Raw genomic sequence first — 21,196 nt, 5'->3', positions numbered from 1 at the left:
GTGGGAGATTTATTCATAGATGGGACTTTTGCGAGTTTGGGAGCATTGGAGGAAAAGTATAAGTTACCCCGGGGAAATTTCTTGAGATATATGCAGGTGAAGGCGTTTACTAGACAACAGGGGAGGGAATTTCCACGGCTCCCGACACAGGGGATACAGGACAGGGTGCTTTCAGGGGTGTGGGTCGGAGAGGGCAAGGTGTCAGCGATTTACAGAGAGATGAGGGAAGAGGGGGAGGAATCGGTGGGCGAACTAAAAGGAAAGTGGGAAGAAGAATTAGGGGAGGAGATAGAGGAGGGTATGTGGGCTGATGCCCTAAGCAGGGTAAACTCCTCTTCCTCATGCACCAGGCTTAGCCTGATTCAATTTAAGGTGCTACAGAGAGCACACATAACAGGGCAAGATTGAGCAGGTTTTTTGGAGTGGAGAACAGATGTGGGAGGTGTGGCGGGAGCCCGGCAAACCACGCACATATGTTTTGGGCGTGCCCGGCACTGGAAGGATATTGGAAGGGCGTGACGGGAGTGATCTCGCAGGTGGTGAATGCCCGGGTCAAACCTAGCTGGGGGTTAGCTATATTTGGAGTTGCGGAAGAGCCGGGAGTGCAGGAGGCGAAAGAGGCCGATGTCGTGGCCTTTGCGTCCCCGTAGCAGGATCCTACTCATGTGGAAGGAGGCAAAACCCCCCGGACTGGAGGCCTGGGTAAACGATATGGCGGGGTTTATTAAACTGGAGCAGATAAAGTTTGCCCTGAGAGGATCGGCTCAAGGGTTCACCAGGCGGTGGCAGCCATTTCTCGACTACCTAGGGAAACGTTAGAGGGAAGACAGATGACCAGCAGCAGCAACCCAGGGGGAGGGGGGGAGGGAGGAGGTTTAGTTGAATATAGGGCAATTGAGAATGAGGTTTTGTTATTTGTGTATTATTATTATTATTATTATTGTTAAAAGCTAAAAATTTCTGTTTTGTTATTGTTATCGTTTCGTTTGTTTTGAAAGCGGGAAAAATGTTGTTCAGGGAAAAAAAATTTCAATAAAATATATTTTTTAAAAAAAGAAATGGTCTTGCCTGGCGTTTGTGTGGGTAAATGTTGCTGCTCAATGTTAAACCCCAGGATGTTGTTAGTGGGAGATTCAGTGGTGGTAATGCCATTGAATGTCATGGGGAGGTGGTTACATTCTCTTGTTAGAAATGGTCTTGCCTGGCGTTTGTGTGGGTAAATGTTACTTGCCATTTATCAGCCCAGACCTTCGTTAATACGACCTAGCTCCTCCTCATCTCTGCAACTTCCTTCTACGCTACAATCTTCTGAGATACCTGCACTCCTCTAACTCTGAATTCTTCTGCATCCCTGATATTGTGTGTTACCAATGATGGCCAGCCACAAAGCCCCTAAAGCTCAAATTTTCTCCTTAAATCTCTTGTCCGTCTTCAAGACACTCCTTCTGGCAGCTTGGGAGAGGGGGTGGTGTAGTGGTATTGTCACTAGACTAGTAAACCAGAGTAATGCTCTGGGGACCCAGGTCAAATCCCACCATTGCAGATGGTGAAATTTGAATTCAATAAAAATCTGGAATAAAAAACTCTAATGATGTCAATTGTCACAAAAAACCATCTGGTTCACTAATGTCTTTTAGGGAACAAAATCTGCAGTCCTTACCTGGTCTGGCCTACATGTGACTCCAGATCCACAGCAATGTGGTTGACTCTTAACTGCCCCCTCAAGGTCAATTAGGGATAGGCAATAAATGCTGGCAAAGCCTGCGATGCCCACATCCCATGAACGGATAAAAAAAATCTTTCCCAATATCCTTTTATAAGTAGTTTGGTTTGAAATTTTCTTTGATAACACTCCTGTAATGAGCCCTGGACATTTTACTACATCAAAGGCACAGTATAAGACAAGTTATTGTTGATGAGTATGGTTAGAATATGGAACTTACTACCACGGGCATTGTTGAGGTTGCTAGCATAAATGCATTTAAGGATAAGCACGTGCAAGAAAGAACTAGAATGATATTTTAACGTGTTTAGATGAAAAACAGTTGAATGGGGCTCAGAGGAAGCATAAACGCTGGCACCGATCTATCCCTGAAAGCCTGTTTCTGTGCTGGAACTGATTTGCAACACCTTGCACTCAACTACTGACAGAAGGGATAAGAAAAGCGAGGCTTGTAAAATAATTTACATAATTTAATATGATTTGTAAATTATGATAAATGGAATTCTGACCTTTAACAGCTGGAGCTTCACCAATATAAATATAATCCAAAATAACCTCCAAAATGTCAGAATGGATGGGCATTTCCAATGCTGTGCAACAAGAAGCCTAAACACAGAAAATGCAGAGGTGGATGGCGAGGGGTAGGAAGAAAAAAACAATAAGGTCAACTTTAAAATTAATCATATGGGATTATGTTTACTAAACTTGGTGGGCAGCACGGTGGCACAGTGGCTTAGCCCTGCTGCCTCAAGGCGCCGAGGTCCCAGGTTCAATTCCAGCTCTGGGTCACTGTCCGTGTGGAGTTTGCACATTCTCCCAGTGTTTGCGTGGGTTTCGCCCCCACAACCCAAAAGATGTGCAGGCTAGGTGGATTGGCCACGCTAAATTGCCCCTTAATTGGAAAAAATGAATTGGGTACTCTAAATTTATTTTTAAAAAAATATTTACTAAACTGGGGCAGGAGACTGAACATGTATGTGCAGTTAACACACTTGTTCAGACGTTTATACTGGGACAGCGACAGAACATATATGTGCAGTTAACACACTTGTTCAGACGTTTATACTGGGACAGCGACAGAACATGTATGTGCAGTTACCACACTTGTTCAGACATTTATTTTTAATTAAATAGATGGGGTGGCGGAAGAAGTGTTACTAAAAGGAGCAACACAATGCAAATTTGTGTGAACTGTGAACCTAAAACAGTGGCGTTTCTTTAACTGTTCAGTTTTTCAACTTCAGCAACATTAACTAAAGTGTATTAACAAAAAGTTAGTTGGAGTACAGTTTTATTTCACGATCCAATCACACGTTGCACATTGAAATCTTCCCCCCCAAATTCAGATTATAAATAGAACATTAGCACATGAGGCATGTTCCACTCTTTTTGTGTAATCATTTACCCATTTTATTATGCAAAATACTTGGTTCTGAAAAATGGTTAAACTTAAAGTACTGATGGACACTTGTTGATCAGAGCATTTATTACTTGGAATTTCTAACAATTCAAAGTTATATTTCTCATTTTCATTAGTTTTTAGTACAACTAGGTTTAATTGCACAATAAAGCACAATTTATAAGTACCTCAATCCAGGCATTACTCAGCATTCTGTGAAAATATTCTGGGGAAAAAAAGAAATATAATTCATAAATATTTCTGAAGAGAAATATAAACACAAACATATAAATAAACATGTATCAAAAAGATGAACATCTTTACCAAGTCTAGCACATAGCACACATTTGTGGCAGACAAATTCTTTTCCATCTTCTGATCGCAAAGTTACGTCACACAAATAGGAACTAATGGGGAATAAAGCAAAGGTAGGAATGAAAGTTTGTTTCTGGCAAGATCTATACACTGGAGATTTTAGAAATTGGGGTTCTGAAATAAAATCATGGAGATTTTTTAAAAAATCACAATGAAGTTAAATCATTACCTTTTTACAACAGAGGCAGTTTTAGTCAGAATAGTTACGATGGTTATAAATATAAAACGCAACACTTTACAAGCTTTTTATGAGATTTGTTTCCTTCCTATCCCATATGCTTGGGTTTTGTTCCATTTGCTTTGGTACCTCAAACACTATTCTTCAAATGCTAACCTAGGCAGTTAAGTGCTTTCTGTTTATATGGTCATATAAAGCATCTGCATCTCGCAGAGCTGATCTCATCCGAAGTAATCACATACTTGCCAGCAAATGTAAATGACTGGCAATGAGGTGTGCAAAATCAGACTGCTTTTCCATCTCGTGCGTAGGAACATCCCAGCTGTGAACATCTCACTTGTGCAGATTAGCACCATCACCCGATAGAAACTTAATGTTTGGTTCATCACAAGACATCTAAATCTAATAAAAATAGATACCTACAATGCTGCTACTGGAAAAAACATTGCAAAATGCAGAAAATATACTTAAAAGTATAAACTGACATTTAATACTTTACTTTGAATTTGTTTTTAAATTTTGCATTAAAATTAATTACATAGAACAAAATAAATATTTGAGAATAGTAATCTCTAATACATGAAGATTTCCAGCAAATATCTTTCTGGCTATCACTATTCTTGAAAATTGTTTACTTGCATGACCTAGGAGTCTTGGGAGTCTAGGAACTATATTTCCGTTCCTATCCTGCGGTTGGCTCAAAAACCTGGAATGACCTCGGAAACAAAACTGTGGGCGTACTGACATCACATGGATTGCACCCATCTTCTCAAGAGCAATTAGGGGTGTGTAACAGTCATTTTCAAATTCGGGGTCGCGACCGGCAACGAGTCCGTGGGCGGGTGTCGGGAGGGTCGCAGAGCCATCAATCACAGCGTTGCCGATTGCGGGAATGGATGCGCAACCGCCGCAGCAGCCGGTTTTTTTAAATGCCGGCTGCGATCGGCTTTCAGAATGTGGCCGCACTGCGCTTGTGTGCCCATTCATCAGTGCTCATGCCTGGAGCCCAGTGAGAAACACCGCTTCTTCTGACGTCAATGCGCTGACCCAGGAGAAGATTGTTTTTTTAATTAAATGCAGTCTTCCAGCCTGAAGTGATGGCATAGTACAGGTCATCATGCGCCCCGAATACTGACATCACGTGCTTTGGGCACGATTGCGATTCCTCCATTTTGTCAGCAGCAAACAAGGAACAGGGCTGTAAAATTTAAAAAGGATTGTTTTGTAATATGGACGAGAGGGCCAGAGACACAAACAGGCCAAGATTTCACAACTAAACCTGCTGAAAAGTGTGGCCCAGGAGAATCCACAGCAGGACAAAGCAGTGGTGGTATGAGCTGTTCAGAAGAGTCCACAACAGGACAAAGCAGTGGTGGTGCGAGCTCCAGGACCTCTGATGAACAACGCATACAGAAATGTAACATTGAACGACAAAGCAACTGAGATTGTGAGGACCAAGCAGGCTCACCTGTCGCATTAAAGGTAAACAAAAATGGTGGGTCATGAAGGTCAGCCGACGTGGGTCCCAAAGGTTGGCCGATTGGTAAAAATGGTCCCCGGAAAAAAAGTTTGAAAAACACTGGTGTAACAAATGCTGGCCTTACCAGTGACACTCGCATCTCATGATCAAATAAAAATTCAAAAGTTAAGTACTTGCAAATCATTCCCACATTCCATTTTTTGACTAATAGTCTAATTTTTCTCCTTCCTTGGAGGAATTAGAGTTAGGGTGTCAAAGATTCCTGGATATTCAATGTACCAAGTATGCTAAGGTTAGGAACAAAGCAAAGATACTAAACTTTGCAAAGCCTTAATGCTAACATAAGATGCATTTTACTGCATCTAAATTCAATCAACCGGTTTTAATATTATTTCTTTAGATTTTTTAAAAGATAAATACAGTACCTACCATTTCTTCTGATTGAACTTCAATTTGCTTCCACCTTTCTTATGCACAACTTTTATCTTCCAATTTTCCAATTTGACCCCATCTAATCTGCAAAGTACAATATTTAAATTGTAATGAACAATCAAATTACACAATGTGACTTGTTGTAGACCAGCATAGTAATGCAAGAGTATTGTATTTCTAGTTATTAGTTGACCTTTGAACTTCCTAATTCAGAATTAACAATTGAAGCTAATTTTCCTCATCCTAATACACCGAGGAGAATACATTTTTTGGAGGACATTCAATGTCAGTCACAATAAATGGCAGCTCAACAATGTTATGCCAATTAAACTACCCTCAGAAAATTAAATGGGTGATGCTAATATTGGACCTTCTGATGAATGCCTAATCCGAGGCCCAAAAGGAAAATCTACCCAGATGAGTGCCTTTCGAAGGCCTAGAATGCGAAGAAATCAAAATAAATCAAAATCCTGTGGAAAAAGGAAACTTGTTCAGAAATAATGGAGGCTAGCAATGCATTCTTCTGCAAAAAAGAAAAAGAAACTTCTAACGTCTATAAAAAAATATACAAATTTTACTCCGAATTGGGCTTCTCCCCCTAATCTTACCTTGCAGATAGACTCGCAAGACCAAATTTCTTTGCCGTAGCCTGCAGCAATTTAATTGGATTAGCCTCTTCATTAAGTCCTCTGGTCTTTTTGCTGCTCTTACTTTTGGTCTTCAGTTTCTTACATGGCTGGTTTTCATAAACCTCAGATGCAGATTTTTCTTTTACTTCTTCACAAAAGCTGAACTTTTGCATAGATCTTTCCAATTTGGATATCAGTGGATCTTGATAAGTTTCTATTTTATCTTTGCAGTAGATTTTTGGTTTGTAGCCATCAGTTAGCAAATCACAGGTATTTGTATATATAAACTGCAAAATGTAGGCAAACAAGTCGGTCTGAATCTTATCCAGAATGTACAGGTCACACCCCACTGCATCACCTTCCTGAAGTTGGGCATCGGGGATCTCAGTGTTTTCGCCATCAGGAAAGAAAAGCTTTCGAAAGTAGTCGGATCGCATGGCCAGGATATACTTATGACTGGGAAAAATCTGATTGCCAACTTGACACGTGACATCATGGATACTGTCAGTTTCAGTGGCCTCCCTGAGTAGTTTGCCGAAGTCTTCATTAAAACTCGAGGAAGACACATTTGGAATTTCATATAGGCTAAAAAAAAAAGTTAAACATTGTATGAAAGGGCAAAAGTACAACAAGAATACCAAAATAGGCAGTACAACAAATGGTAGCAGAATGTATGTGACTACAGGAGGGGGGACAAGTTAACAAAATGAGCAAATATAGTTTAATATGGAGAAATGAGAATATATTTATAGGACAGTGCGACTGAAGGGTAAAGGAAAGCTTGAGCAGAATGGATGTGGAATGAGTTAAGGATGCTGGTGCATACATCTCTAAACAGGTAGAAATACACACAGACCAAGCTATAAAATACAATGGGACAAGGGTTTTATATATATATCAAAACAGTTAATATAAAAGCAAGTAAGTGATGTTGAATTTTTACAAAAGGTTAGGCCACATTTGGAGCAGAGTGTGCAGCTCTTTCCAGCCCGTTACAGGAAAGATATTAAAGCCACAATATCAGAAAGACTTGAAGAATTAGAACATTTCTTCGCCCCTCCCCCGATGATTTAGTACTGACAGCAAATTATTTGGCTGAATGCCCAATGCTACCATTTCCATGATGCTATAATTTTTTTTTTTATTTGCTCAAGGGATGTGGGCATCACTGGTTAGGCCAGCATTTATTGCCCATCCCTAGTTGTACTTCAGAAGGTGGTGGTGAGTTGCCTTCTTGCTGCTGCAGTCCTGGAGGTGTAGATACACCCACTGTGCAGTTCGGGAGGGAGTTCCAGGATGTTGCCCAGCGACAGTGAAGGAATGGAGATATATTTCCAAGTCACGGTGGTGAGTGACTTGGAGGGGAACCTCCATGTGGTGGGGTTCCCAGGTATCTGCTGCTCTTGTTCTTCTAGGTGGTAGTGGTTGTGGGTTTGGAAGGTGTTGTCTAAGGAATCTTGGCAAGTTACTGTGGTGCATCTTGTAGATGGTACACACGGCTGCCACTGTTCGTCGGTGGAGGAGGGTTTGAATGTTCTAGTACAGGGAGCAATCAAGTGGCCTGCTTTGACCTGGGTGACGTCGAGCTTCTCGAGTGTTGTTGGAGCTGCACTCATCCAGGCAAGTGCAGTGCATTCCATTACACTCCTTAATTGTGCCTTGTAGATGGAAGATGGGAAATGATAAGCCGGTTAGCCTGACTTCGGTCATTGGAAGATTTTAGAGTCCGTTATTAAAGATGAGATCACGGAGTACTTGGAAGTGCATGGTAAAATAGGACTGAGTCAGCACGGCTTTGTCAAAGGGAGGTCATGTCTGGCAAATCTGGAAATCTAAATAAATCACGTCCACTGGTTCTCCTTTGTCTAACTTCTTGTTCCTTCCTCAAAAAAGTGTGAGGTTATGCACTTTGCAAGGAGAAATGGAGGCATAGACTATTTTCTAAATGGAAAGATGCTTAGGAAATCAGAAGTGCAAAGGGACTTGGGAGTCCTTGTTCACGATTCGCTTAAGGTTAACGTGCAGGTTAATTCGGCAGTTAGTTTTTTGAGGAAGTAACAAGAAGTTAGACAAAGGAGAACCAGTGGACGTGATTTATTTAGATTTCCAGAAGGCCTTTGACAAGGTGCCGCACAGGAGACTGCTAAATAAGTTAAGAGTACATGGTGTTAAGGGTAAAATCCTGGCATGGATAGAGGATTGGCTGACTGGCAGAAGGCAGAGAGTAGGACTTTGTCAGGATGGCAGCCGGTGACTAGTGGTGTGCCTCAGGGGTCGGTGCTGGGACCACAACTTTTCACAATATACATTAATGATCTGGAAGAAGGAACTGAAGGCACTGTTGCCAAGTTTACAGATGATACAAAGATCTGTAGAGGGGCAGGTAGTATTGCGGAAGCAGGCGAGCTACAGAAGGACTTGGACAGGCTAGTAGAGTGGGCAAAGAAGTGGCAGATGGAATACAATGTGGAAAAGTGTGAGGTTATGCACTTTGCAAGGAGAAATGGAGGCATTGACTATTTTCTAAATGGGAAGATGCTTAGGAAATCAGAAGTGCAAAGGGACTTGGGAGTCCTTGTGCACGATTCTCTTAAGGTTAACGTGCAGGTTCATTCGGCAGTTAAGGCGGCAAATGCAATGTTAGCATTCATGTCAAGAGGGCTAGAATACAAGACCAGGGATGTACTTCTGAGGCTGTATAAGACCCCAGTTGGATGGAGTATTGTGAGCAGTTTTGGGCCCCGTATCTAAGGAAGGATGTGCTGGCCTTGGTAAGTATCCAGAGGAGGTTCACAAGAATGATCTCTGGAATGAAGAGCTTATCGTATGAGGAACGGTTGAGGACTCTGGATCTGTACTCATTGGGAATCGTATTGAAACTTACAGGATACTTCGTGGCCTGGATAGAGTGGACGAGGAGAGGATGTTTCCACTTGTAGGAAAAACTAGAAGCAAAGGACATAATCTCAGACTAAAGGGACGATCCTTAAAAACAGAGATGAGGAGGAATTTCTTCAGCCAGAGGGTAGTGAATCTGTGGAACTCTTTTCCGCAGAAGGCCGTGGAGGCCAAATCACGGAGTGTGTTTAAGACAGATAGATAGATTTTTGATCAATAATGGGATCAGGGGTTATGGAGAGAAGGCAGGAGAATGGGGATGAGAAAAATATCAGCCATGATTGACTGGCGGAGCAGACTCAATGGGCCGAGTGGCCTAATTCTGCTCCTCTGTCTTATGGACAGGCTCTGGGGGGTCAGGAGGTGAGTTACTCGCCAGAGGATTCCTAGCCTTTGACCTGCCCTGGTAGTCACAGTATTAATGTGGCTTGTTCAGTTCAGTTTTGATCAATGATAACCCCAGGATGTTGATTGTGGGGGATTCAGCGATTGTAATGCCATTGAATGTCATGGGACGGGGTGAGAAATTCTCTTGTAGGAGATGGTCAGTGCCTGGCACTTGTGGCGCGAATGTAACTTGCCACTTGTCAGCCCAAGCCAATCCAGGGCGAGGTAGCCAATTGGATACAAATTTGGCTTGGCGATCAAAGGTGGTTGTGGAGGGTTGTTTTTCAAACTGGAGGCCTGTGACCAGCGGTGTGCCGCAGGGATCAGTGCTGGGTCCACTGTTATTGGTGATATATATATATATATATATATATACATATATATATATATATAATGATTTGAATGAGAATGTAGGAGGTATGGTTAGCAAGTTTGCAGATGACACCCAGATTGGTGGCATAGTGGATAATGAAGAAGGTTATACAAGATTGCAACAGGATCTTGACCAATTGGGCCAGTGGGCCGATGAATGGCAGATAGAGTTTAATTTGGATAAATGTGAGGTGATGTATTTTGTTAGATCAAATCAGAGCAGGACCTACTCAGTTAACATAGAACATACAGTGCAGAAGGAGGCCATTCGGCCCATCGAGTCTGCACCGACCCACTTAAGCCCTCACTCCCACCCTATCCCTATAACCCAATAACCCCACCTAACCTTTTTGGTCACTAAGGGCAATTTATCAAGGCCAATCCACCTAACCTGCACATCTTTGGACTGTGGGAGGAAAACGGAGCACCGGGAGGAAACCCACGCAGACACGGGGAGAACGTGCAGACTTCGCATAGACAGTGACGCAGCAGGGAATCGAACCGGAGACCCTGGCGCTGTGAAGCCACAGTGCTATCCACTTGTGCTACCGTGCTGCCCACTAATGGTAGGCAGTTGGGGAGAGTTACAGAACAAAGAGATCTAGGGGTACAGGTTCATAGCTACTTGAAGGTGGGGTCGCAGGTGGACAGGGTGGTGAAGATGGCATTCAGCATGCTAGGTTTTATTGGTCAGAATATTGAATACAGGAGTTGAGACGTCTTGTTGGAGTTATACAAGACATTGGTAAGACCACACATGGAATACTGTGTTCAGTTCTGGTCACCCTATTTTAGGAAGGATATTGTTGAACTAGAAAGAGTGCAGAGAGATTTACGAGGATGCTACCGGGACTTTGTGGTCTGAGTTACAAGAAGAGGCTGGATAGGCTGGGACTTTCCCTTCCCCCCCGCCCCCCGAGAGCGTAGGAGGCTTAGGGGTGAACTTATGGAGGTCTATAAAATAATGAGGAGCATAGATAAGGTAGATAGTCAACATCTTTTCCCAAAGGTAGAGGAGTCTAGAGCTAGAGGGCATAGGTTTAAGGTGAGAGATACAAAAGAGACCAAGAGGGGAAATTCTTTCACACAGAGGGTGGTGAGCATCTGGAATGGCTGCCAGATGCAGTGGTAGAGGCGGGTACAATTTTGTCCTTTAGAAAAGTTAGACAGCAACATGGGCAGGGTGGGTATAGAGGGATATGGGCCAAATGCAGGCAAATGGGACTATCTTGGTGATAGAAACTGGGTGGCATGGACAAGCGGGGCTGAAGGGCCTGTTTCCATGCTGTAAACATCTATGACTCTAAACAAAGCCTGGATATTGTCCAGGTCTTGCTGCATTCGGACATGGACTGCATCATCAGCTGAGGAGTCATAAATGATGCTGAACATTGTGCAGTCAACCGCAAAAATCCCCAAATCTGACCTTATGATGGAAGGGAGGTCATTGATGAAGCAGCTGAAGATGGTTGGGCCGAGGACACTACCCTGAGGAACTCCTGCAGTGATGTCCTGGAGTTGAAATGATTGACCTCCAAACACCACAACCATCTTCCTTGTGCCAGGTATGACTCCAACTAGCAGAGAGTTTCCCCCCTGATTCTCATTGACTCCAGTTAAGGTAGGGCTCCTTGATGCCACACTCGATGAAATGCTGCCTTGATATCAAGGGCAGTCACTCTCACCTCACCTGTGGCATTCAGCTCATTTTGTCCATGTTTGAACCAAGGCTGAGTGGAGCTGAGTGACCCTGACGGAACCCAAATTAAGCATCCTAGAGTAGGTTATTGCTGAGTAAGCGCCACTTGATAGCACTGTTGATGACTCCGTCCATCACTTTGCTGATGATGGAGAGTAGACCGATAGGGGGGTAATTGGCTGGGTTGGTTTTGTCCTGTTTCTTGTGTACAGGATACGCCTGGGCAATTTTCCACATTGCTGAATAGATACCAGTAGTGTAGCTGTACTGGAACAGCTTGGCTAGGGGTACGGCAAGTTCCGGAACACAAGTCTATTGCCGGAATATTGTCAGGGCCCAGAGCCTTTGCAGTATCCAGTGCCTTCAGCCGTTTCTTGATATCATGAGGAGTGAATCGTATTAGCTGGAGACTAATATCTGTGATGCTGGGGACCTCTGGAGGAGCCGGAGATGGATCATCCATTCGGAACTTCTGGCTGAAGATTGTTGCGACTGCCTCAGCCTGGTCTTTAGCACGTATGTGCTGGGCTCCTCCATCATTGAGGGTGGGGATACTTGTGGAGCCTCCTCCTCTAGCGAGATGTTTAATTGTCCACCACCATTCACAGCTGGATGTGGCAGGGCTACAGAGCTTAGATCTCATGCGTTTGTTGTGGAATTGCTTAGCTCTGTATATTGCTTGCTGCTTATGCTGTTTGGCACACAAATAGTCTTGTGTTGTAGCTTCACCAGGTTGACACCTCATTTCTTGGTCTGCCTGGTGTTGCTCCTGACATGCTCTCCTGCACTCTTCATTGAACTCGGGTTGATCCCCTGGCTTGGTGGTAATGGTAGAGTGGGGGATATGCCAAGCTAGGCCATTTCAGAGGACATCAAGAGTTGTGGGTCTGGAGTCACATGTAGGCCAGGCCAGGATGGCAGATTTCCTTCCCTAAAGTGAACCAGATGGGGTTTTGCAGCAATCAACAATGGTTTCATGGTCATCATTAGTCTCCATTGTTCCCATGCCGGCATCAGCACTTAGTCTTCAAATCGGAGAACCCAGTCCAGGGTCTTCACCAAAGAGTAGAAACGGGAAGGATGGGCCAAATCCCATCCTTATGCAGTGTATTATTCTTCGATTTATGCATGATATATTTATCCCCTTCAGAATAACAGTCTCAAAAACCTAAATTGCCAATTCTTCCCTGTCACAGCTTAGTCTTGTATGCTATTTTAAAGACAGTACATAATACATAATTTTGAGAAAAAGTTGAATTTTGAAGCCAAATTACCACACTTCATTATCACCAGCTATGTTAAGAGTTAGTAATTAGAACTTTCACAATCTAATGGGCATTATGCAGAAAAACACAAGGTGAGAGGATTTCCTTGCGTTTGGTTTATCCTCCCTGTCAATGTAAATCATCTACAGTTATTTGGCATAAACTAAATGCTTACCTAGTTTTTGGGTCAGATTGTAAAATAGCAAAGTTGCGTCCATTCAAATCCGTGGTAACAGAAACAGCACGATGAACACAAGGAAGCTTTTCAAGTTTAATCCTTTCATACAAGCTGTTGCTCATTCCAGCTGCGTTAACAAACTGATCCAAAGGAGTTTGCAGAATGTTGGGCAATTCCTCTAATAAAAACAGGAAAACCAGTTCAAGCGATAACATATTTCCTTGCCAAATTAGAGTCCAGATTCAAAGCAGAGTCAGATTTACTTAGTGAAAATGCAGGTATACAAATTCCACTGGAAAAACAATATGTTTGCATATTTGAGATGTGCATTATGCAAATTTTACAAAGTCTTTTGGTGTGTGACCAGTTTAAATACCATGCTGGACATTTTAAATTTTAAATAGGAGGATGACAATATTCTTACAAGTTACATTACAATATTATAAAAGGTATCCTTTTCCACCAAGGACAGAAAATAGTAACCCAAAGCACTGAAACAATCTTCTATGGCCGATATCAACTTCCAAAGAGGAAACTTCAAATAGGGAATCCAGAGATCAACAATAAATCAACCAGCCTATTTTTAATAATTCATACTATTAGTTTCCCACCACTAATCTAAAAACAAGAAAAACAAATCTCAAACTATAACCACCCAGGCCAACTATCATTGATGAAAATTATAAAAGTCTGCAAGTTAAACCGTCAAAAGTCTAGCATTTAAAGCGGTGGTGTTTCATAATAAATCATTTTATTTTGTAATACACAAGTATATGATTGATACAGCGTGTTTCAAATAGTTCCAAATAATATTGTTTCATTATTAAGTTGTTTAAAAATTTCTACCAATTTTTTTGTTTTAAATACTACGGCATGGTAGTACAGTGGTTAGCACTGTTGCTTCGCAGCATTGGGGTCCCAGGTTCGATTCCTGGCTTGGGTCACTGTCTGTGTGGAGTCTGCATATTCTCCCTGTGTCTGCGTGGGCTTCCTCGGGTTTCCTTCCACAAGTCCCGAAAGACGTGAATTCTCCCTCCGTGAACCTGAACAAGCACTGGAATGTGGCAAATAGGGGCTTTTCACAGTAACTTCATTGCTGAAGAAGCCTACTTGTGCCAATAAAGATTATTAATTAATTGTGGACATCAGGCGACTGCTAAATGTAATATTGACCCCTATCTGGGGAGACACCACCAGACGTGATAGTCTCCCTGGATGTTGAAATGGCCTTCGACAGAGTCGAATGGAAGTACCTCATTGAGGGGGTAGAGCAGTTTGGGCAAGGGATGGTGTTACTCATGGATGAAACGCCTGTACCATGCCACGGTGAGCGTTCAAACCAATACCACCTGCTCTGAATATTTCCAGTTGCACAGAGGCACAAGGTAGGGATACCCTTTGTCCCTGCTCCTGTTCACCCTGGCAATTGAACCCCTGACAATCACCCTGCAAGATGCGAAAGGCTGGAAGGGCATCCAGAGAGGAGGCAGAGCACAGATTCTCACTCTATGCGGGTGACCTGTTCCTCTACATCTCGGACCCACAGAGCGGCCTGCAAGTAATCATGAAGTTCCTGGAAGAGTTTGGGGCCTTCTTGGGCTACAAACTCAACCGGGGCAACAGCGTGGCATTCCCAGTGAACCTGAGCGGGTGAGGGACACAACTGGGAGGTCTACCATTCAAACTAGCCCAAAGCAAATTCTGCTACCTGAGGATCCAGATAGCCCATGACTGGACATCGATCTGCAAATGGAATCTGACCAGTCTGGCGGAGGAAGTTAAAAAGGACCTACAGAGATGGGACACGCTCCCGCTCTCCCTGGCAGATGATCAAGATGAAAATGCTGCCAAGGGTCCTCTCCCTGTTCAGATCCAGAACGGCTTCATCCCCCAAGCTTTTTTCCAAGGGATAGACAAAATGTTCATGTCATTTGTGTTGGGGGGAAAAGAACCCAAGGATTCCCAAGTAGACACTTCAAAGGAGGAAAAATATGGACGACCTGGCCCTACCGAACCTGCAATACTACCACTGGGCAGCCGAGAGGGTGAGGGGATGGATATGAGAACCCAACAAGGAATGGATGAGGCTGGAGGAGACCCCCTGCAAAGGAATGACCCTCCGAGCCCTCGCCACGACAGTGCTCCCATCACACTCTTCCCCTTCCCCTCCCCTCCCCCCCCCCCCCCCCCCGGCAAAATACACATCCTGCCCAGTGGTGGTAGCCACATTGAGGGTATCATAATAATAATCTTTATTATTGCCACAATTAGGCTTACATTAACACTGTAATGAAGTTATTGTGAAAATCCTCAAATCACCACACTCCAGCGCCTGTTCTGATACACATAATTGGATATTCTGAATTTTCCCTAACAGCACGCCTTTTGGGACTTGTGGGAGAAAACCGGAGAATCCGGAGGAATCCCACGCAGCCATGGGGAGAAGTGCAGACTCCGCACAGACAGTGACTCAAGCGGGAATCGAACCTGGGACCTTGGCGCTGTGAAGCAACAGTGCTAACCACTGTGCTACCGGGTCGCCCTATGGAACCAAATGAGGCAGCATTTCGATTTAACCAGGATGTCCACCATGGCCCCACCTGCTGCAACCACAAATGCCCGGCAGCCATGCCCGACTCCACCTTTAAAAAATGGAGACAGGACGGGGGGGGGGGGGGGGGGGGGGGGGGGGCGGGGAAGGCAAATGGTCAGGAACCTTTACGTAAGGGACAGACTGGACGAACTAACGGAAGAACTGGAGCTACCGACAGGACAGGAACTCCAGCACATTCAAATCAAACACTTTCTCCGCAAGGAGACAAAGAAGTACCCTAGAGCCCAAGAGACACTCTACTGGAGGAACTACTAAACACAGGCAGTAAGGAGAGTGGGGACATCCAAGGGTGACTTCTGGAAAAGGCAAGGCCACCACTGCACAGAGCTGGGCAGAAATGGGAGGACAATCTCAGGATGAAAGTGGGTTGGAGACTCTGGAGCGAAGCACTAAGTAGGGCCAACTCCACCTCCTCCCGCGCAAGGCTCAGCCTCATGCGATTTAAAGTGGTGCTCACCTAACTAGTACCCGAATGAACAGGTTCTTCCTGGAGGTGGAGGAGAAATGTGAACGGTGCCAGGAAGGTCCGGCCAACCATGCCCACATGTTCTGGGCCTGCCCCAGACGAGTCGGGTTCTGGACAGCCTTCTTCGAGGTGATGTCAAAGGTTGTGGGGATGTGGGCAGAGCTGTGCCGGAGAGAAGCAGTCTTTGCGGTTTCAGACCAGCCAACTACATATGGGGAAGAGGGCCGACATCCTGTTTCGTGCTTCCTTAATGGCACGCCAGAGAATCCTGCTCGGCTGGCGATCGGCGGCACCACCCACAGCTGCAGACTGGCTGGCAGACCTGTCAGAATTTCTCCACCTGGAGAAGATCAAGTACACCATCCGAGGGTCGGATGAGGGCTTCCACAAAGTGTGGGGGCTAATCATCGGCCTGTTCCAAGACCTGTTTGAAGTCAATAGTGACTAGGAAGGGGGGGTGGGGGGGACTGAGGAGAGCAGACAAGAGCACACATAATGGACGGCACAGTAGCATAGTGATTAGCACTGTCGCTTCACAGCTCCAGGGTCCCAGGTTCGAATCCTGGCTTGGGCCACTGTCTGTGTGGAGTCTGCATGTTCACCCAGTGTCTGCATGGGGTTCCTACCACAGCCCAAAGATGTTCAGATTAGATGGATCGGCCATGCAAAATTGCCCTTAGTGTCCAAAAGGGTTGGGTGGGGGTGCTGGGTTATGGGGATAGGGTGGAGAATGGAGGGAATGTATGTAAAATGTGTAAATAAGAAATGTCATACTATGTAAATATTAGATGCACTGAAAGTTAAACTGTTACACTGGAAGATGTCAATAAAAATATTTTTTTGAAAATAACATCTATGCCACACAACTGCCAACGAGAGAATCTAAGCATCTCCCCTTTACACCCCCCCCCCCCCCCCCACCCCCTCCCCCCTGTCAACATCTTGAGGTTGCCATTGACAAGTAGTTGAACTGGATTAGCCACATAAATACTATGGCTACAGGAGGTCAGAGTCTAGGAACCATGTGGCCAGTAACTCTCACCCCGACTCCCCAAAGCCTGTCCAACACCTACAAGGCACAAGTCAGGAGTTTGATGGGATACTCTCCACTTGCCTGAATGAGTCAGCTCCAATTATGCTAAAGAAGTTTGACAAAATTCACAGCAAAGCAACCACTCAAATGGCACCCCACCCACCACCTTCAACATACACTCCTTCTACCACTGATGCACAGTGACAGAAATGTGTATCCTCTACAAGATGCACTGCAACAACTCAACGAGGCTCTTTCGACAGCATAAGAACATAAGAACTAGGAACAGGAGTAGGCCACCTGGCCCCTCGAGCCTGCTCTGCCATTTAATGAGATCATGGCTGATTTTTGTGGACTCAGCTCCACTCTCCGGCTCGTACACCATATCCCCGAATCCCTTTATTCTTTAGAAAGGTATCTATCTTTTTCTTAAAAACGTTTAAAGAAGGAGCCTCAACTGCTTCACTGGGCAAGGAATTCCAGAGATTCACAACCCTTTGGGTGAAGAAGTTCCTCCTACACTCCGTCCTATATCTACTTCCCCTTATTTTGAGGCTATGCCCCCTAGTTCTGCTTTCCCCGACCAATAGAAACAACCTGCCCGCATCTATCCTATCTATTCCCTTCATAATTTTATATGTTTCAATAAGATCCCCCCCGCATCCTTCTAAACTCCAATGAGTACAGTCCCAGTCTACTCAACCTCTCGTCATAATCTAATCCCCTCAACTCTGGGATCAACCTAGTGAATCTCCTCTGCATTCCCTCCAGTGCCAATATGTCCTTTCTCAGGTAAGGAGACCAAAACTGAACACAATACTCCAGATGTGGCCTCACCAACACCCTATACAATTGCAGCATAACCTCCCTAGTCTTGAACTCCATCCCTCTAGCAATGAAAGACAAAACTCGATTAGCCTTCTTAATCACCTGTTGCACCTGCACACCAAATCTGTGACCGCTACCACCTAGAAGGACAAGGGTAGCAGATGCAGACAAGGGGAACACCCCCACCTACAAGTTCCTGACTTGGAACTATATCATCATTCCTTAACTGTTGCTGGGCCAAAATCTTGGAACTTCCTTCCTCGCACCTGTGGGTGTTCCTACAACACATGGGCAACTGTGTCCAAGATTGCAGCTCATCATCACCTCCCCAAGAGCAATGAAGGACGAGTAGCCAACGACCCCCACATCCCAAGAAAAAAAAAATGCACAAAGTGGACATGATAAATCAGTTAATTAAAATAAATGCATGGAACTTCATGAGCAGCTTGCGCTTGGATCTCTGATCAATATTTACACCTGTGAAGTTCTTGCATCCAGGTCTTTTGATCAGCTGATATAGCCTGTTCACAAAAAAAAAAATTAGTTTTTAAATCTTCACCTTCAAATATCATTTGGTTTTAAGAAATGGAAGGTCAAAAAGATAACCAATAGATTTCCCTGTGCGCCATGACTTTAACAACCTGATTTTTAAATTTTCAGGCAAAACTGAGATTACGTATGTTTAGTGATAACCAGTTACAGAGGGACCATCATATTTCTATGTTTAAAAAAACTCCAAATGTCTTAATCAAATAAATGTATCAACAATTGAACTCCAAACTATATAGACATGCTCCTTGACCAACTCCAGAAGACTGGAGGATAGCAAATGTTGTCCCCTTGTTCAAGAAGGGGAGTAGAGACAACCCCGGTAACTATAGACCAGTGAGCCTTACTTCTGTTGTGGGCAAAATCTTGGAAAGGTTTATAAGAGATGGGGTGTATAATCATCTAGAAAGGAATAATTTGATTAGACATAGTCAACACGGTTTTGTGAAGGGTAGGTCGTGCCTCACAAACCTTATTGAGTTCTTTGAGAAGGTGACCAAACAGGTGGATGAGGGTAAAGCAGTTGATGTGGTGTATATGGATTTCAGTAAAGCGTTTGATAAGGTACCCCACGGTAGGCTACTGCAGAAAATACAGAAGCATGGGATTCAGGGAGATTTAGCAGTTTGGATCAGAAATTGGCGAGCTGGAAGAAGACAAAGGGTGGTGGTTGATGGGAAGTGTTCAGACTGGAGTCCAGTTACTAGTGGTGTGCCATAAGGATCTGTTTTGGGGCCACTGCTGCTTGTCACTTTTATAAATGACCTGGAGGATGGCGTAGAAGGATGGTGAGTAAATTTGCAGATAACACTCAAGTCAGTGGAGTTGTGGACAGTGCGGAATGATGTTACAAGTTACAGAGGGACATAGATAAGCTGCAGCTCTGGGCTGAGAGGTGGCAAATGGAGTTTAATGCAGAAAAGTGTGAGGTGATTCATTTTGGAAGGAATAACAGGAAGACTGAGTACTGGGCTAATGGTAAGATTCTTGGCAGTGTGGATGAGCAGAGAGACCTCGGTGTCCATGTACATAGATCCCTGAAAGTTGCCACTCAGGTTGAGAGGGTTGTTAAGGAGGCATACGGTGTGTTAGCTTTTATTGGTAGAGGGATTGAGTTTCGGAGCCATGAGGTCATGTTGCAGCTGTACAAAACTCTGGTGCGGCCGCATTTGGAGTATTGCGTGCAATTCTGGTCGTCGCATTATAGGAAGGATGTGGAAGCATTGGAAAGAGTGCAGAGGAGATTTACCAGAATGTTGCCTGGTATGGAGGGAAGATCTTATGAGGAAAGGCTGAGGGACGTGAGGCTGTTTTCGTTAGAGAGAAGGTTAAGAGGTGACGTAATTGAGGCATACAAGAAGATCAGAGGATTGGATAGGGTGGACAGTGAGAGCCTTTTTCCTCGGATGGTGATGTCTAGCACGAGGGGACATAGCTTTAAATTGAGGGGAGATAGATATAAGACAGATGTCAGAGGTAGGTTCTTTACTCAGAGAGTAGTAAGGGCGTGGAATGCCCTGCCTGCAACAGTAGTGGACTCGCTAACACTAAGGGCAGTCTAATGGTCATTGGATAGACATATGGACGATAAGGGAATAGTGTAGATGGGCTTTAGAGTGGTTTCACAGGTCGGCACAACATCGAGGGCCGAAGGGCCTGTACTGCGCTGTAATGTTCTATGGTCTAACTTCAACTGTTTCGTTTCATAGAAGCACAGAAAATAGAAACAGGAGGCGGCCATTCGGCCCTTCGAGCCTTCTCCGCCATTCATTATGATACAGGCTGATCAAATTCAATACACTGATCCCACCAACAGCCTCATATCCCTTGACCCCTTTAGCGCCAAGAGCGATATCAAATTCCTTCTTGACATTAAATGTTTTGGCCTCAACTACTTTCTGTGGTAGCAAATTCCACAGATTCACCTCTCTTTAGGTGAAGAAATGTCTTCTCACCTCAATCCAAGGTTTACCCCTTATTCTCAAACTACGACCCCTAGTTCTGGACTTCCCCACCATCGGAACATTATTTCTGAATCTACTCTTGTCCAATCCGGTTAGAATTTGATAGGTTTTGATGAGATCCCCTCTCACTCTTCTAAACTCAAATGAATATAATCCTAATCAATGTACTCGCTCCTCATATGATAGTCCTACTATCCCAGAAATCAGTTTGGTAAACTTTTGCTGCACTCTCTCCATAGAAAAAACAAAGTTCCTCAGTTAAGGACACCAAAACTGCACACAATACTCCAGATATTGCCTCACCAATGCCCTATTCAATTCCCTATTCCTATTCTCAAATCCTCTCGCTATGAAGGTCACTATTTGCCTTTTTTACTGCCTGTTGGGACTTAGAACATAGAACATACAGTGCAGAAGGAGGCCATTTGGCCCATCGAGTCTGCACCGACCCACTTAAGCCCTCAATTCCACCCTAGCCCAGCAACGTCACCTCACCTTTTTATTTGGTCACTGAGGGCAATTTATCATGGCCAATCCACCTAACCTGCACGTCTTTGGACTGTGGGAGGAAACCGGAGGAAACCCACGCAGACACGGGGAGACGGTGCAGACTCCACACAGACAGTGACCCAGCGTGAAATCTAACCTGGGACCCTGGCGCTGTGAAGCCCCAGTGCTACCCACTTGTGCTACCGTGCTGCCCTTGTGCACTTACTTTCAGTGACTG

At 44.3% G+C, this 21,196-nt stretch overlaps 1 protein-coding gene across 2 annotated transcripts in view; it reads right to left on the bottom strand.

Annotated features, from left to right (window-relative positions):
- ibtk (inhibitor of Bruton agammaglobulinemia tyrosine kinase) overlaps positions 1–21,196 on the bottom strand; it is a 139,995-nt gene that overhangs the window by 53,379 nt on the left and 65,420 nt on the right. For both annotated transcript variants that reach the window (XM_072499802.1, XM_072499803.1), the window contains exons 11-16: positions 13,013–13,193; positions 6,196–6,801; positions 5,585–5,671; positions 3,447–3,529; positions 3,311–3,348; positions 2,233–2,329 (exon numbers count right to left, since the gene is read on the bottom strand). In XM_072499802.1, coding sequence (XP_072355903.1) covers positions 2,233–2,329; positions 3,311–3,348; positions 3,447–3,529; positions 5,585–5,671; positions 6,196–6,801; positions 13,013–13,193 — 1,092 coding nt within the window. The remainder of the gene's footprint in view (positions 1–2,232; positions 2,330–3,310; positions 3,349–3,446; positions 3,530–5,584; positions 5,672–6,195; positions 6,802–13,012; positions 13,194–21,196) is intronic.

The sequence above is a fragment of the Scyliorhinus torazame genome, chromosome 4 (assembly GCF_047496885.1).
Source record: "Scyliorhinus torazame isolate Kashiwa2021f chromosome 4, sScyTor2.1, whole genome shotgun sequence".
NCBI lineage: Eukaryota > Metazoa > Chordata > Chondrichthyes > Carcharhiniformes > Scyliorhinidae > Scyliorhinus > Scyliorhinus torazame.
This window is presented reverse-complemented; position numbering and strand designations above follow the sequence as displayed.